At 39.9% G+C, this 16,826-nt stretch overlaps 1 protein-coding gene and 1 pseudogene across 1 annotated transcript; both read left to right on the top strand.

Annotated features, from left to right (window-relative positions):
* Positions 1-3,522: 3,522 nt before the first annotated feature.
* LSM5 (LSM5 homolog, U6 small nuclear RNA and mRNA degradation associated) lies at positions 3,523-6,514 on the top strand. The gene is made up of 5 exons (XM_026019130.2): positions 3,523-3,608; positions 4,708-4,803; positions 5,088-5,115; positions 5,790-5,862; positions 6,265-6,514. The coding sequence occupies exons 1-5, from the start codon at positions 3,563-3,565 to the stop codon at positions 6,295-6,297; spliced, it is 276 nt and encodes a 91-aa protein (XP_025874915.1). The 5' UTR covers positions 3,523-3,562; the 3' UTR covers positions 6,298-6,514.
* An 8,765-nt stretch (positions 6,515-15,279) lies between these two features.
* On the top strand, positions 15,280-15,838 carry LOC112935418 (ribose-phosphate pyrophosphokinase 2 pseudogene; annotated as a pseudogene).
* The last annotated feature ends 988 nt before the right edge of the window (positions 15,839-16,826 follow it).

Here is a 16,826-nt window from a genome sequence, read left to right as displayed (position 1 = left end):
CTCTTTTGCCCTCTTAAAGATTTATTTATTTTTATTTATTTATTTATTTATTTATTTATTTATTTATTTATTTTTATTATTTATTTATGATAGTCACAGAGAGAGAGATCTGAGAGGCAGAGACACAGGCAGAGGGAGAAGCAGGCTCCATGCACCGGGAGCCTGACGTGGGACTCGATCCTGAGTCTCCAGGATCGCGCCCTGGGCCAAAGGCAGGCGCCAAACCGCTGCGCCACCCAGGGATCCCCTATTTATTTATTTATTTATTTATTTATTTATTTATTTATTTAAGAGGCAACGGCACAGGCAGAGGGAGAAGCAGGCTTCATGCCAGGAGCCCAATGTGGGACTCGATCCGGAGGCTCCAGGACCAGGCCCTGGACTGAAGGCGGCGCTAAACTGCCCTGAATGTCCATTTTTATGATGACATTTATCTCCAGAAATGCTTTTCTGAACACATGATAAATTGAGCCTCCTCCAGTTACATATATTTTATGAATTATAGATTCTATTTTATGTCAGCTCTGTAAGTACGAGGTGAGAGGACAAATATGCTGGAGACACAGAGCAATGACATGTTTTCAAGTTCATTAAAAATGAAATCTCCATCTGGAATTGTACTGTTGTTTCTTTTTGTATCTTGCCTCAGGAGAGAGCGTGATAAAATAAAACCACTCTTGTGCAATCCCCATTAACTCTATGTAAATGAACTATATAGTTCCTTTTTCAGAGTATAAAGAGACTATTCATTATCAATAGTATTAAATTGCTGATAGAAAACTAAATATGGACTTTCTCAAATTATATTTTTCCTGACCTTTAAGGTCTATCAGGTAGCCACAGTGCCTTGTATTTATTTGGTCCCTTCTCTCATTATGGTGTGGTGAAAATAAAACAAGAAATAGAAAAGAAAACCAAGGGAAGAAGGGGGTTTCACAAACAAATTAGGCATTACTTTCTTTAGAGTCTTATGAAGATTAAGGAGAATATTGATAGGAATGAATAAATAGAATCAATTCAAGGAATATTTATTCAACCTTACAGTACACCTGAAACTGTGGTAGGCATAGTGCATCAAAAGAAATTTTTAAAAATTGTTGCCTGGTCTCTATCTGGTTATAAAAACAAGATAAATGTGAAAACAGCCAGCAGTGCTAGCTTTTGTAGCACCTATGCTAACCTAACCATCATGTTAATAAGCATTACAAAATAAACATAAGCAATGCTAGCTTACTTTTTTTAAAGATTTTATTTATTTATTCATGAGAGACAGAGAGAGAGAGAGAGAGAGAGAGAGAGAGAGGCCCTAGCTTACATTTAATGAATAGGCACTGTGTTTCAGTCTGCAAGCCACTTTTCATGGATTATTTTGATTTTCACAACAGTCCTAAAGTAGATACTATTATCCTCATTTTTTCCCCACTAACACTTAGGTTAAAAACCTTACTTAAGGTCAAATAACTAGAAGGAATTGTGGTAGGGATAACATCCAAACCAAAGTCATTTAACTTCAGAACCAATTAATTTAATTGCTCTACTGCTTCCCAAAATTCTTGACATTGTGGAACACAATCTTTGGGGAGGGAGGTAACCCCCTGGAAGAGAATTACAGGAGAATACATTGAGAGCATTTTGAGAACTATTAACATTATTGTGGAACAATGGGAAAACCTACCAAGTGCAAGTCAGAGAAGCTTCACAGAAGTGGTCACATTTGAGCAAGGTCTTGAAGAATGAGCAGGATTTTACCAGAACTCGGGGGGTAGAGCATCCAAAATGCAATAAAGTAAAATCACTAAGGACTGGGGTTAAAGGAAAACGTTTGGGAAGGGAAGACTTTTATGCCAAATTTAGAGGAAGTATGTAAGATTTAAATAAAAGTATAGCAAAAGAGGTTTGGTGGTGGACACATGCTAATAGCACATGGTATTCCCTCTGCTTGGAATGCTGCTCTGCCCCCTTTCTGCCTATCCAATTCTTACCTTCCAAGACTAAACTTTTTGTCAATTCCTTTGTGACTAAACTTTTTGTCAATTCCCAAACTGTCCACGTAACCAGTGGGCAAGTTATTTAGCCTCTCTGACCATGAGGAACTCCATTCAAATACCTGTCTCACAGGATAGTCATAAAAATTACGACTAAGTGTATTTGTAAATTTTCTGGCATACAGTCGGTGCACAATATTCATGAAATGCAAAAAAGTAAAAATTGCCTTGGTGTTTTGAAGGCTGAGCCCTAGGAAGCTTTGAACTGAAGGATCCATCTGTTAGGACTTCTGAAACTTCTTACTGACATTCTCCTTAAATCCTACCAGGAATCTCTAGTTCTCTAGGATCCCTGAAGCTAAGAGGTCTTTTATATTTTAAATTTCATATACCTTGTATATTATATTTGTTAGTAGGCTTCCTCCTCCATTCATCCTTAAGCTTCTAGAAGGGCAGAAGACATTGTAGTTCTGTTTTGTACAGTTTTATACTCAGCAAAATGCCAAATAGTGTGTAGCTAATGCATATTTATTCCATGAATGAATGATGTGTGCATTACAACTATCTGTTGTATGAATGAATGATGTTTTTTTTCTGCTCTCTCCTGTTTAGATTCGTCAGCCTTACGTTCCTGGGATACACATATGAAACAGACTTAAGGCAGAGAATGTGTTTGCTTTCTATTCTTTTCAAAACAGAAGTGCAAAGAGCCTTAAGGTTTCCTAAGTGTGATGACATTAGCGGACAGTGACATCTGGTGGCTGCTTATAAGACAAGACAGTTAAGTGTTGAAAGTGAATACAGTCTGTGATAAATTAGACTCCTAGCTATAACAAGGTAAGAATGATAAATAAGGTAGTAGGCACAAAAATAAAATGTTTTAAATTTCCACTGTAGAAGAGTTTTTTTCTTTTTAAATGCTGGTTGTGGGTTTTCAATTCACTGGACTTTTAAAGGAAGCACTAGATTCTTTTTTCTCTCTTCTTTAAATAGGCTCCACACCCAACGTGGAGCCCAACCAGCGGCTCCTGAGATCAAGACCTGAGCTGAGATCCAGTCTGAGGCTTAACCCACTCAGGCACATGGGCGCCCTAGGAGTAGATGCTTTCAAAAACGGCTTTTACAAAAACTGCAACACAGTGCATTAGTGGCAAAAAAAAAAAAAAAAAATTGATTCGGTCTGAAAAAAGATCCTGGCTTGAGATGAGGTGCAACTTCATAGCAGAAAATAAGACGATTCAAAGATTTCAGTATTTTGCAAAACCTTCCGGGTTGCAGGAAGGATTTATTCACAAAGCAGGATCCCTTTAGCGTCTGTCTGTCGGAAACTGCCCGGGGAAAGCGGCTACGTGCCCAGACCGCACCACCTGCAGCGGACAGTTCCTTGTCCCCGAGAGCTCAGCGCCCGGGAAAGAAGCGATTGGGAAGGAGCGACTCCTGCGGACTGATTGGCTCGCAAGTTCGGCCTCCGATTGGTCGAGCCTGTCCGGGCCGCGGGCCGGTGGGGGGAGCGGAAGCGCGCTCTTTCAAACTTGCCGGGCTGACGGCGAGGCCGGCGGGCCACTTCCGGCGTAGCCATGGCGGCCAACGCTACCACTAACCCGTCGCAGCTGCTGCCTCTAGGTAATCGCGGAGAAGGGGACCGGAGGGCTCAGGCTAAGTGTTGGGGCCCGGGCGGCTGCGGCTGAAGTAGCCCTTGGCCGAGTGTTAGGGAAATGTGGGGATGAAGGGCCTCAGTGCTCCGCGGCTCGTCTGCCGGCTCCCGAGGGTGTGCGGCCCTGGGCCGCCCAGGAGCCTCTGTGCACTGGACACAAGGGCTGGGCGCTCTTGGACAAATTCAGACCCCTCCCACTGCCTGCGGATAGCACACACACCAGGAGGAGATAGAGCGCTCCACCTGTAAGCATCACGCCGAGTGATACGAAGCCAGCTAACGAGGCGTTCAGACTGCGGTCCGAACACAGAGATAGTGACAGGAAGAAATCTCCGGTGAATACGGTTGTGCCTCTTCCGATAGTTTGTAGCTAAAGAGTTGATGGAGTTATCGGAAGTGGCCTTGTTTTGGAAGTTTTCATCCTTTGATTCCACCGACTCTTTTTGAACGCTTGCTACGTGCCAGACATTGCCCACTGAGGATAGAGTCCTGGGAAAACAACCACAGTTGTTTCATGGGGCTTAGACTCTTTTTTTAAAACAAAACAAAACAAAACAAAACAAAACAGCATTTTTATTCGTTCATGAGAGACACCCAGAGAGGTGGAGAAGCAGCCTCCATGCAGGGAGCCCGATGCAGGACTCGATCCTAGGACCCCAGGATCACGCCCTGGGCTGCAGGCGGGCGCTAAACCGCTGACCACCCGGGCTGCAGGGGGTGGGGGGGCTCAGATGTTAATTATATTTTAATTATGCATTTCGTATGTTGATCAAAATCACTTAAAATAACATTAAACTACAACCGTGATGGATAAACTTCAACAAAGGAGAGGTAAGTGGTAAACAGGACGTTTTTGTTTATGCAACAGAGATAACGTACCATAAAATCTATAAAGTTTTTGAATGAATTCTTTCTCTGGTTTATCTTTCACAATAGGTAAGTAACAAGTGCCAGTAGGCATTCCAATATTTGTTGAAGAAATGAACAGGTAAAATAATCTTTTTTCTCCACCCCCCCCCCCGCCCCTCTTCTTTTTTTTTTTTTTTCTTTAAAAAAATATATATATAGAGCTCGTGGACAAATGTATAGGGTCAAGAATTCACATTGTGATGAAGAGTGATAAAGAAATTGTTGGCACACTTTTGGGATTTGATGACTTTGTCAGTATCCTTTCAAAAGGTGGTGGTGGTGGTATGGGTTTTCCTGCAATACTTAAGAATGGAAGAATATGGACAGCCAGTACTTAACTGGTTATTGTATTAGAAATTTATTCAACTCTTGATAGCGTTTTAAGAGGTGTGTGTACTGAAAAGAGATAAAAGTTCCTACCGATTACCAGTATTTTGCTTTGGAGCCATTGTATTAAACGTTCTAATTAAAACGGAGTAAAGATAGAAGCCAGAGTAAATTCAACCTGGTATATGTATTTTCTTAACACCAAATTTCAGATATGGTACTGGAGGATGTCACTGAGTTGTGAGTAGTATTAAAAATTAAAGAATTGGGGGGAATCTCTCCTTAAGTCAATTTTAGTATTAATGAGTTTAAAATGATTAATGAGGAAACAATGCCTGTCAGAAATATCTTAAAGATAGAAATTTTATCTACTGACACTGGTAAAATTGGATCAGTTATTACCGGATGTAATTATTATGTTATTACTAATGACTGGTAGGGACTTAGTGGAGACAGAGCTTTGAGATAAAAGATACTAAAAACAGCCAAGGATGTTTGTGCTCAGACAAATCAAGGCATTAAACTTAAGATATAAACGATAGCTCCATTATATTAGTTCTAAAGATCACAACCAGTGTCTGCTTTCAAAATTGAGTTGATTACAGATTGGTTTAATGGGTAGGGATTAGTAGTAAATAATAGTAAAAAAGTGAGGCTAGTAAACATTCCATTTCATATTTGATCTCTTTGGCCAGTTTTAGCTTCTTTTAGTTTTGATCCTAGTGGATGTGGATCTGGCCAGTCCGTTCACTGTGTTGCCTTTGGTCATCCAGTGGATAACCTTTGTCTCTGAAAACTACTGACATAATTGCTCAACCTCATATTCATATATATACAAGAATAACTTTTTTAGGGATCAGAATGTTGACTTTGATTATCATTGTTTATCTTGACTCTTTTATTTCTTCATTTAGTGAAATCACACCAGAAGGAAGAAGGATCACTAAATTAGATCAAATTTTGCTAAATGGAAATAATATAACAATGGTAAGGTACAGTAAAGCTGGGCGTTTTTTTTAGATGTAGCCCATTTTTGTGAGGCAGAGATTACAGATTACTTGGCTTGGTTAAATGTTCATGGCCCAGTGGGTTTAAGTTGGGAAGGAGATGCTCCTGTGATCAGGGCTCTAAAGCTGAGCTACTGAACATGACAATAGGCTTAAAGATTAGTTTGCTTGGGCCTTTTAATCTTTTGGTTTGCCAAGAATCATTGTTTAGACTCTAAGTATTAATTGACAATGTTGGGAATTATAAACAGAAGCAATGACCTGGAGAAAATGGGAATGTGGGGGAGGAGCAAAGAGGCCAGGTGTCTTTGATGGATGAAGAGGGGTTTTTAGATGATGGGTGTGGTGGTGGTATTAATAAGCTCTTTTTCCTTCTCTGCAGCTAGTTCCTGGAGGAGAAGGTCCTGAAGTATGAATGGATTTCCCTACTCTCTTTTGTCCTATAATGACAACAAAATCGATTTTTTTTTTAAGCCTTTTAATGTTTGGATTCTGTAAAGCTAAGTTTCCCGTTAAAGGGAAATGTTTTGAAGATGCATTGTAAATGCCCATTTTTGTAAGTTAATCATTATTATTTTGGAAAAAGAAGAACAGTTGTTCTCTGAAGACAAAATAAAAATGTTTTTGGTTAACTGTCATTTTATTTTTTGTATTGCAATAACCAGTGTAACAAAGTTTGTAGCTATTTTGTCACTTGCTTTCCTATAATTTTATCCCCATTTGTTTCCTCATTTACATGATGATTTGATTCTCAAACAAAAATTGTTCCAAACAAAAGAACGAACTTTGATTTTGAATAGTTGTATTTAAAAACCCTGAAATAATTACTTACAAAATTCAGTTTAAACTCTGATGCCTTGAAATGAGATTTTTCCACTGAACTCAGGTTCCATTAACTCCTATTAAAAACAAGCAAACTTCCACTTATAAAATAAGTAAGTCTTGGAGGTGAAAAGTACAGCATAGGGAATATAGTTGATAATATTGTCATAACTTATGGTGACTACACGTTATTGTGGTGAGTATAGTGTAATACATAGAATTGTTGAACCACTATATTGTACACCTGGAACTAATATCACATTGTATATTGACTGTACTTCAATAATTTTTAAAAAGCAAAATATATAGGTAATATATGCAGATTGCAGGAATGGAGATGGTAAGGGAAATATTCATTACACTTTGCTGTATGGCCTCCAATACTCTCAGTATACTCTCAATACATGTTATTTTTACAAAAACATGTTCATCCTGAATATACTGTTTTGTAGCCCCATTTAAGACTTTATAAAATAATTAAAGTGGTGCACATCTTTCCATATCAAATATTTCAGCAATATTAGTGTTTGCATCATATTTCATTAAATGGATTTACAATAAGTTAGCCTATCTTTATTATTTGTCATAGTAGTCTAAATCTTTATACATTTTTATCTTTTCTAGAATAAATTCATAACGGGAGATCAAGGATAATAGTCATGTTTCCAAAACAAAACGTTGTACCATTCTACACTTTGCTAGCAGTTTTTCATGGTATTTTTTTTCCCCCGTAGTACTCTTTACATACTTCCCAACATTGGCTACGTTCTATCTTCTCACTTTGCCACTGTGATAGGCAAAACCTGGTATGTTTAAAGTTTTCTTTATTAATTTTGGACTCTAATATTTTATGAATTACTTATATGCAGCTTTTGCCATTGCGATTCTTTTTCTTACAAATTTGTAAGAATTGTTATGAGGTTACTCTTAGTTATGTATTTTGCAGATAACTTCCCCAGTGTATAGTTTGCCTGTTATTGGTACTTTTTTTGGACATAAATAATGTATTTTTATGTAGTCATATGTTAATCTCCTCCTTTATGATTTTTGTCATTGGTATACCTGGATTAGAAAGACCTTCTTTACTATGATTATATTTTTGTTTTTTTGGTTTCTTTTGCATCCTGTATCCATCTTTTTTTTTTTTTTTAAAGGTATTTTTTATTTATTTATGATAGTCACAGAGAGAGAGAGAGAGAGGCAGAGACACAGGCAGAGGGAGAAGCAGGCTCCATGCACAGGGAGCCCGATGTGGGACTCGATCCTGGGTCTCCAGGATCGCGCCCTGGGCCAAAGGCAGGCGCCAAACCGTTGTGCCACCCAGGGATCCCCCTGTATCCATCTTCAATTTTAGTGTTTCCACAATAAAAAAGGGTCCAACTTTCTTTTTTCTTCATTTTTTTTTTTTTATTAAAAACATAGTGCATTTATTTAAACTGTTGCTTTTCATAATTCATTGAATCTTATCCCAGGTCAATATCTTCATTCTATTACCTTACTGAGTACATTCATTAGTGTTACATAAAACTTCACATAAAATTACATACAAATTAAAAGTACAGTTAAGAACATAGTCATGATCTGTGTGAAAGGATTCACCGTTATGGCACCCTAGTCCCTGATGGGAGTACTTTCTCTGTTTTGCGGGCTTCACAACCTTAGACTCTCTTCTGTTTTAGAGAAAATAAAGCAGCTCCTCTGAGCTCTATGCCACGAGGTGCCCAGCCACTGCATTATCGGTTTGTGTTCACCCAGTGGTACCTGTCCACCCGGTGGTTAGCAGCAGACCTCTGACCTTTAGGATGTTTATGCAGTGCATGAGAAGTGTTCCCTAGGAGGCTCATACGGCCATCAGCTAGCTTCCAAACCTCCCAAAGATTTAACAGTTGGTTCTCAGGAGCTGCTAGGAGCCTGTTGCTTTACCCTACCACTTCTAACCCTTTTTGGGAAATGCTTTCCTCCTATTATTTCTTTCTCTTTGGAGGGGGATCAAGTGTAATACTGTCTTTTCACCCTTTTACTCGCCATCCAATGGGAAATGGGTGGTCATGCCCAGCTCTTAATTTTTTTTTTCCCCTAGGAATTAGTCTGCAAAGAGCTCATGTTCTTATTAAGCTTCAACATGCTGGGAGTTTTAGAGAAGCCTGATATCATTTAGGGAGGCATACAGTTACCTAGTCTGTGGCAAGGTGGAGGAATCCACTGGGGTTCTTGTCTACAGATACATATCTCAATCTAGTCTTTAATAAAGATAATAGTATGATTCCTATCTGTTTCTGCTTTTGTCTTATACTGCAATTTGCTTAGAATGGGTGCCACTCTAAATAAGGGTTTCTTGACCTTGACGCTATTGACATTTTTGTCTGGATAATTCTTAGTTGTGTGGGCCACCCTGTGCATCACAAGATATTTAGCAGCATCCCTGTTTTCTACCTACTAGATGCCAATAGCATCGATCCTCTTCCCTTGGCCTCCCCCAGTTGTAACAAAAATGGCTCCAGATATTGCCAAATGTCATCCATCTGAGGGCAAAATAATCACCTGTGGTTTAGAACCACTGCTCTAAGGAATAGAGATACTATTTATTGGACCCTTCAAAATTCCCAAATGTTTGGTGTTTGGGTGAGGAGCACTATATCTATAGACAATGAGCAAAAACTGGGAAGAGAGGCTATGATTGAGTATTCCAGTGGGGTGAGATGAGTGGTTTGAAGCTGAAACGATCTTCATTATTTGCTGACCATACAGGATTTTCATTTTGGCAGGTTGCTGGTGAGTGGCTGTTTTCCCACAGGTGTTGTTTCTTCTCCGGAGGCAGGGCTGCATGCACTAGGCCCTAAAGTGATGGTGAGGCCTCAGCAAAAATGAAAGCAGCAAAGGCAGAAGCTGTGCTGGCATTGCTGACTTGTGTAAGTTTTTCTCAAATTTTCTTTGAAAACTATTGTCAGAATCACTCGGAGACTTGTAAAGAACACAGAGATCCGGGCTTGTTGAAATGGGGAAGGGCCTTGGGCCTTTGGATTTTTATAGAGTTCCCAGGTTCTCTAGTTAATAATTCTCATTCTCAGCAAAGCTTGACCTCCACTAACTTAAGAGTATAGGCTGCTGGAGGGATAGTTTTTAAAGTAGGTGTAACTGAAGCAAAGTTTGATGATAGAGATGAGAATCTGTATGTATTAGTGGATAGAACAGTTTCTGCTGCATTTAAACTGCAAGGCAGCCAAGTTCTATGTCTACTATGGAGTACTAGTGGAGTTCTGGTTTCCATTGTGAGTGCCAAGCCTTTGTAGGCAATGATTCATCTGCAGCCTCAAATGCCAGACTTTGGTCTGGACTGAGGAGGAATTTGTCTATAGGCTTGGGGTGTGGGGGGTGTGGGAACCACTTCCCATCCAGGTGGTCTCAGTTTCATTCTTGAAGGTTGGCTTGTTGATTACACAAGCTTTCGTTATGCCTTAGATTTCAAGGACCAGAATTGCAGCTTCATCCATAGAGGTGTGGTAGGTTCCTATTAGTAAAGAAAAAAAAGGGGGAGGGCCTTATTGTAAAGGGAATATGGCATCTTCTAGGATTGAAGATGAGAGAAATCTCAGTGAAATAATTGCAAGCCAAAATAGGAATGCCTGTGCACTATGCCTTGTATTTTTCAAACTGTATTTTGTAACAAGTTCAGACTTAAGAAAAGTTGCAAGATCCAGGAAGTGCTCTCACACACCTTAACTCCGACCCTACTGAAGTTTTATCAGTAGCCCCAACAGTGTTCATAGCCTAAGGATCCAGTCCTGGATCATGTACTGTATTCAGTAGTCATGTTTCTCCAGTCTCCTTCAATTTGGAACAGTTCTTCAGTCTTCCCTTGACTGTTATGACTCTGATATTTCTGAAGGTTGCCAACTAGCCATTGTAAAAGATTCCTCAAATTGGATCTGTTTGTTATCTCTCCATGAGTAAGCTCAGAGTGTGCATTTCTGGCAAGTATATCACAGGAGTAATGCTGCTCTTCCCAATGCATCTCATTGCATGTAGTGTTGACTAGTTCCATTTCTAATGTTAACTTAGAGCTTTGATGATAACCAGGTTCTCCATTGTAAAGTTACAGTGTCCTCCGTTTTTGCTAAATATTTTGTGGGGTGATTATCCAAGACCTTGCAAATATCAGTTCACTGTCCTACTCTAACCCACCAGTTTTTGTATTCATCAATGTTTCTTACTGAAATTAATTAGTAATTCATTACTGCTTAATAAGTAAGTCATGTATTAGCAAGGTAGCAGTCAGACTAAGAGGGATAAGACAGAGGAAACAACTTGCGGAGGAAATGACTTGAAGGTGGTTGTTTTCAAGTACCAAAAACAGAATCAGGACTAAGTATTGAAACATTTTGACAGACAATCTACTTTATCCAAGGTTGACCCTGAGTAAATCTTCGGTTGTTTACCATTTAATTCTTAAATTTAAGAATAATCTTGAATGGTGTGCCTGAGTGGCTCAGTTAGTTGAGTGCCTTCTGTTCAGGTCATGATCTCAGGGTCTTGGGATCAAGCCCCATGTCCAGCTCTCTGCTCAGCGGGGAGTCTGCTTCTCCCTCTCCCTCTGCCTACCACTCCCCCTGCTTGTACTCCCTCTTTCTCTCATTCTCTGTTAAATAAAAGAATAAAATAAAGTAAGATAAAATAGCTAAGAAAGAGAGAAATAACTCAAAAATAAACAAAACAAAACAAAACAGCAAAACAAAAAAAAGGGAATAATCTTGAATGACATAAACTGGCCACCAGAGGGTACTATGGAACAAGGAGCTAGTTACTGAAGTCCGCGCTTTTGCTGTTTTACCCAGGTCCTGCTTTCCAGTTCAGGTTTCTGACTTCCACTCTGTTGTACTTGCTGTTGGATCACACCACAATGGCAGGTAAAGGATTGAGTCCTTACTGTTTTACACCTATTTTTGACAAGGAGAAATCTTTTCATTCATATTTTCTACATGAGGTGCCTTTTTTACTGTAAAAAAATTATCTTTTTTCAAAAAAAGATTGTTTTAGGGGCACCTGGGTTGCTTGGTGGTTGAGTGTCTGCCTTTGGCTCAGGTTGTGATCCTGGAGTCCTGGGATCAAGTACTGCATCAGGTTCCCCACAGACAACCTGTTTCTCCCTCTACCTATGTCTCTGCCTCTCTCTCTGTTTCTCTCATGAATAAATAAATAAGATATTAAAAAAATTAATTTAGAGAGAGAGAGCAAGAAGCAGAGGGTAGGAGGGGGATAAGCAGACTCCACACCAAGCACAGTGCCCAATGCAGGGCTTGATCTCATGACCCTGAGATCCTGACCTGAGCCAAAGTCAAGAGTTGGATGCCTTGGATGCCTAACCTACTGAGCCACTCAGGCACCCCTATCAAAAATTATCTTTAAGTATAACGTTATGGATAAAAACATGGGCTCCAGAATCAGCCTAGCCTGGACCCTAATCCCAATCAATCCTTTGTTAGTTGTGGGAGTTTTGGTGGGTACTTAATGTCTCTGGCCTCAATTACCTCATTTGTAAATTGGGAAAAATAACCACCTCTTAGGGTTGTAAAAATGAACTGATGATATATGTAAAGAATCTAGTATATTTTCTTTTTTTTTTTTTTTATCTAGTATATTTTCAACCAGATAGTAAGTACTCAATAAATGGTGGTAGTTATTATTAAAGAGCCTCGGGCACCTGGGTGGTTCAGTCAGTTAAGCATCACGCTCAGATCATGATCTTGGGGTCCTGGGATTGAGCCCCACATGGGGCTCCCTGCTCAGCGGGGAGTCTGCTTCTCCTTCTCTGTCTCGCTCTGCCCCTTCCCACTGCTTGTGTGCTCTCTCTCTCAAATAAACAAATAAAAATCTTAAAAAAATAATAAAGAGCCTCTGGATCAACTTATTTTTTTTTATCATTTTTCCATCATAGCAATTCCATGTCAACAATTAAAGCCATCTGCCACTTAGTCCACACTGTTCCCTCTCAGAATTGAGCCTTTAGTTATCTTTGAAACTTTTATCACAAAGCAGAGTGCTTGGGCAAAGTGACTCAAGTCTCAAGTGCTACTTGTTCAATTAAGTAAAGACAACAGAATAGGAAGCTTTTTTTATTTTTTAGAATGAGATGGAGAAAGTCGCCCTTATTAATCAGAAAATGGCTGAACTTCCAAAGCAATTTGTTTTAAGTTTTATTTATTTATTTTTTATTTATTTTTTTTTTTGTTTTAAGTTTTAGAGGGAATAAAAGAGGTAGAGAGATTTCATATTTTGTTCATGGTTATCATTAATTCATTAATAAAGCAATCATTTATCAAGCACTTACTTTGTGCCTGCCTTTCAGAAGCTCACTGCTGGCCAGAAAGCTGGGAGAGAGCTCCCTAGTGTACAACATGATGAATACATTAGCTTTTGGATCATGGAGAGGGGATGGGTGGATTCTGCTTGTGTGGGAGTGGAAAGCAAGGAAGGCATTTGGTCTCATAATTACTGCTCCTTGAGACATGGGCCACATTAACACATCCTCATAGTAACCCTGTTATTTGTATTTGTTTCAGCCAGCTTCACGGGTCAGCATCTCATGAGGGTAGTACGAAATGGGAAGGACCTTATTTTTCCCTTTACTGAATTGCCTGGAGAGCATCTCTTGGTGATTACAGCTGGAAGTGTGACATTTAATTAGTGGAGAAAATGGAGTCAGGCAAGAGGCAGCCTGTGTCAGCGAGGGGGTGAGAAAAGGGTGGGGAAGAATTGATATGCTCAGTGGGACAGTTTGGCTCAGATTTTCTCCTAAGTCCAGGTTGGGTGTTAATATTACCACAGGTGGAGATTGTAGAGGCTAACAAATGAGCTGCCATGGACATCTAGAAACGGAGCAGAAAGAGGGGGTAGTGGGTGCACAAAGGGAATGGGAGAGTAATCCCCTCCATTAGGAGTAGTCAGGAAAGGTTCTCCAGAAAAGATCATCACTGAGCTGAATTTCAATGGTTATTTGCCTGGTATGGGGAAAAACACTCCAGATGGTAGGAACAGACTATGCCAAGGCACTGAAGCTTTCTAAAATGCCACAGAGATCTTGAGCATCAGTGTTTTAAAATTCACATGATGTCACCCAGACTCTTCAAAACTTAGCTCCACTTGTGGGCAGAATCTATTTAATAGGTGCTGAACTTCTGTAATCTTTATCTCTGGAAAGTGTCCCCCTAGAGGGAGGTAACAAGTGCAGCTTTCTGCCCTGTGGCTTGTTCCACATCAGTCCCTCCTCATATAAATTCAAAGCAGCAAAAATAGCTCAACACGTAAAAGGCTTTGTGTTGAGTGGGTGTGTATTAAACAATGGTCTATGTGGTTCAGGGTTCAGTTAGGATTTCAATATTAGTAAAAGATGTCTTGCTGGACAAATTTATTTCACCCTAGGCTCTAGGAGGACTGGAGCTTTCTGAAGTTTCCAGGAATTCTTTAAACTTGGGTCCCTCAATCAAAGGGAAATGTTTTTCCTGAGAGGTTGAAGAGGTTCTGGTTTCTCTTTATGTGTTAGGAGGAAAGGGCAGGAGATTTTTGGAGTTAACCACACTTGATTTGACTGTTGGCTGTGTCACTTCCTAGCCATTTGAGATGGAGTCGGTTGCTTCTCTCTCTAGAGCTCAATTTTCATATATATATATATATGTATGTATGTATGCATGTGTGTATATAGAATTGGGAGGATATTATATATGTATGCCATAGGGCTATTTTGAGCATTACCATGAGTCCATGTATGTACAGAACCTGGCCTATAGGGGGTACTTAGTACATAGTGGGTGGGTCTTGTCCTTTCCTGAACTACTGCTTGGTGCTGGCCCAATGCACACTGTGGGGAAACCATTCCCTACCCTATTACTGTTTGAATCTAGATAAAATCTAATTAAAATGGACACCAAGAACATCTGAGAGGAAATTGTGGTTGAGGCATGGAAGTTGAAGAGTCTGCCTGTGAATTGGATTCCAGAAACTGTAAAGGATGCTGTCAATGCCCCCTGCCATAGCCCTGTGGTTCACCTTGGAGGTCGCTTGTAACGTGGGTCAACGGTTTCCATGTCATGCCAATGACCTACTCAAGCCCATGATTCTGTTCAGAGGGTTCCTCTGGCTTCCTGCATGTGCTATGCCTGGAAGTGCTGGGGAATTACTGCCCCTAGGAATGGCTCTCAACTAGTGGGGATGGGAGTTAATAGATAAAAATCCCAGCTCTCTTGCTCCTAGGCAGGGGCAATTCTCAGGTGCGTTGTATGCATCTCATGGAGGGTTCCCAAAGGGATGGAGCCCCAGTTGTCATAGGGACATCAACACACCCTGTCACACCATGTAACACACTTCTCTGTTCCCCAACTCACTTCCTGAGATGACCTCCAAAAGTACTTGTATGCAAATTATTCTGTGCTTCTAGTAGCTGGGGCAGATCACATCATTACCATGGGCCTACATGCTGCTCAGATCCAGGGCTTCTTTGCTGTCCCTGTGAGTGACTCACATATAGCACCAGGAGAATATTGCAGACCACAGGAACTGTGTCGTCATTTCCACTGAAGCAGGAAGCTGTATCATTCATCGACAGACTGAAGGTGGCATTTGCCTTGCCACACAGAGAAAGAGGAAGAGCCATGGAGGTGGATAGAATGATTCTGGCTGGTGATCAATTGAAGATCAGGTGGCCATCCTCATGGACATGATCAGCACAAAATGCTATACCACAGTCAGTCTATACTATGCCAAAACCACCAAAGTCTATGCCATTTTTACTCATGGAATCTTCTCTGGGCCATTTCCAGAATTACTAATGCTGCCCCTGAAGCTGTCAACATCACAAACACCATTCTACAAGAGGACAAAGTGAAACACTGCTCTAAGATTCAAGTTATGGGTATTCCAATGATTTTGCTGAGGCAATCCAAAGAGCAAACAACAGTACATGCCTCCTACTTGTTTAGCCATGGCCCTTCATGTCTCCAGAATATTATGATTTCATACATGATACTGTGAATTAAACTTTTTTGACTTTAGAATTCAGTAAAATATAGAATGATGAATATTAAAGCATCAGATCTCTGTTTTAAAACTTTGGAACAGGGCAGCCTGGGCGGCTCAGTGGTTTAGCGCCACCTTTGGCCCAGGGCATGATCCTGAAGACCCAGGATCGAGTCCGGTGTGATCCTGGAGACCTGGGATCGAGTCCCGTGTCTGGCTCCCTGCGTGGAGCCTGCTTCTCCCTCTGCCTGTGTCTCTGCACGCCCCCCCTCTCTCTGTGTCTCTCATGAATAAATAAATAAAATCTTAAAAAAAATAAAACTTTGGAACATATCTTTATGGTTTTAGGAAACCATGGTTAGAAGTAGAGGAATGTTTGTTTACTTTTTAATTGAACTTGTCTTGAATGAAAAGTTTGGGTGTCATTTTGCCTTGTTGAGAAGGGGAACTTTTACCTTTGTTCTTATGATACTCTGAGGCCACAATCGTGCAATTGTATAATTTCCTTACACAATCAATCCTCTTGTGAAAATTCATAGTTTACATATTTCTGATGTTGTCAAAGATAAATTCCTATTAAAGCATTTTGTGTACTAGTTTACTTGTAATGATAATATGAACATTTGGGTGAAGCTGCAATTAGCTCTTTACTTTTGAATGTGCATTAGAAAATCATGCAATACCTTGAATACTGACTTTCAGGGTTAAAATAAACTAGTTAGCTACTTTGCTTAATTTAAAGTGAATTTTATTTAGCTAAAAATGCCAATGAATTATATATTTTCTGATAGACAAATCAGAGGCAACATAATCATAGGTAAATGCAGTTTTATGAATTGCCTCTAATCCAACTGGAACTACAGATGCAACTTTTAAACTACAGCTTCTAAAAATATGTGGTAACTGCTCACACTTGAACTTCTAAGTCTAAAAATTCCAAAAGCTAAGTCCAGCAATAGACTACTCTATTCAAACTTACTATCAAATTGATGAGCAATTTCTGACTGCCTTAGTGGGCTGCAAATTGAAGTTGGAAGATGTATAGAATTCCCAGTTCTTTGAGATGCGCTCTAACATATCCTTCTGGTTTTTTTGCATTGTATTTGTAGCTTCTAT

Source organism: Vulpes vulpes, chromosome 7, assembly GCF_048418805.1.
Source record: "Vulpes vulpes isolate BD-2025 chromosome 7, VulVul3, whole genome shotgun sequence".
In the NCBI taxonomy this organism is placed as follows: Eukaryota; Metazoa; Chordata; class Mammalia; order Carnivora; family Canidae; genus Vulpes; species Vulpes vulpes.
This window is presented reverse-complemented; position numbering and strand designations above follow the sequence as displayed.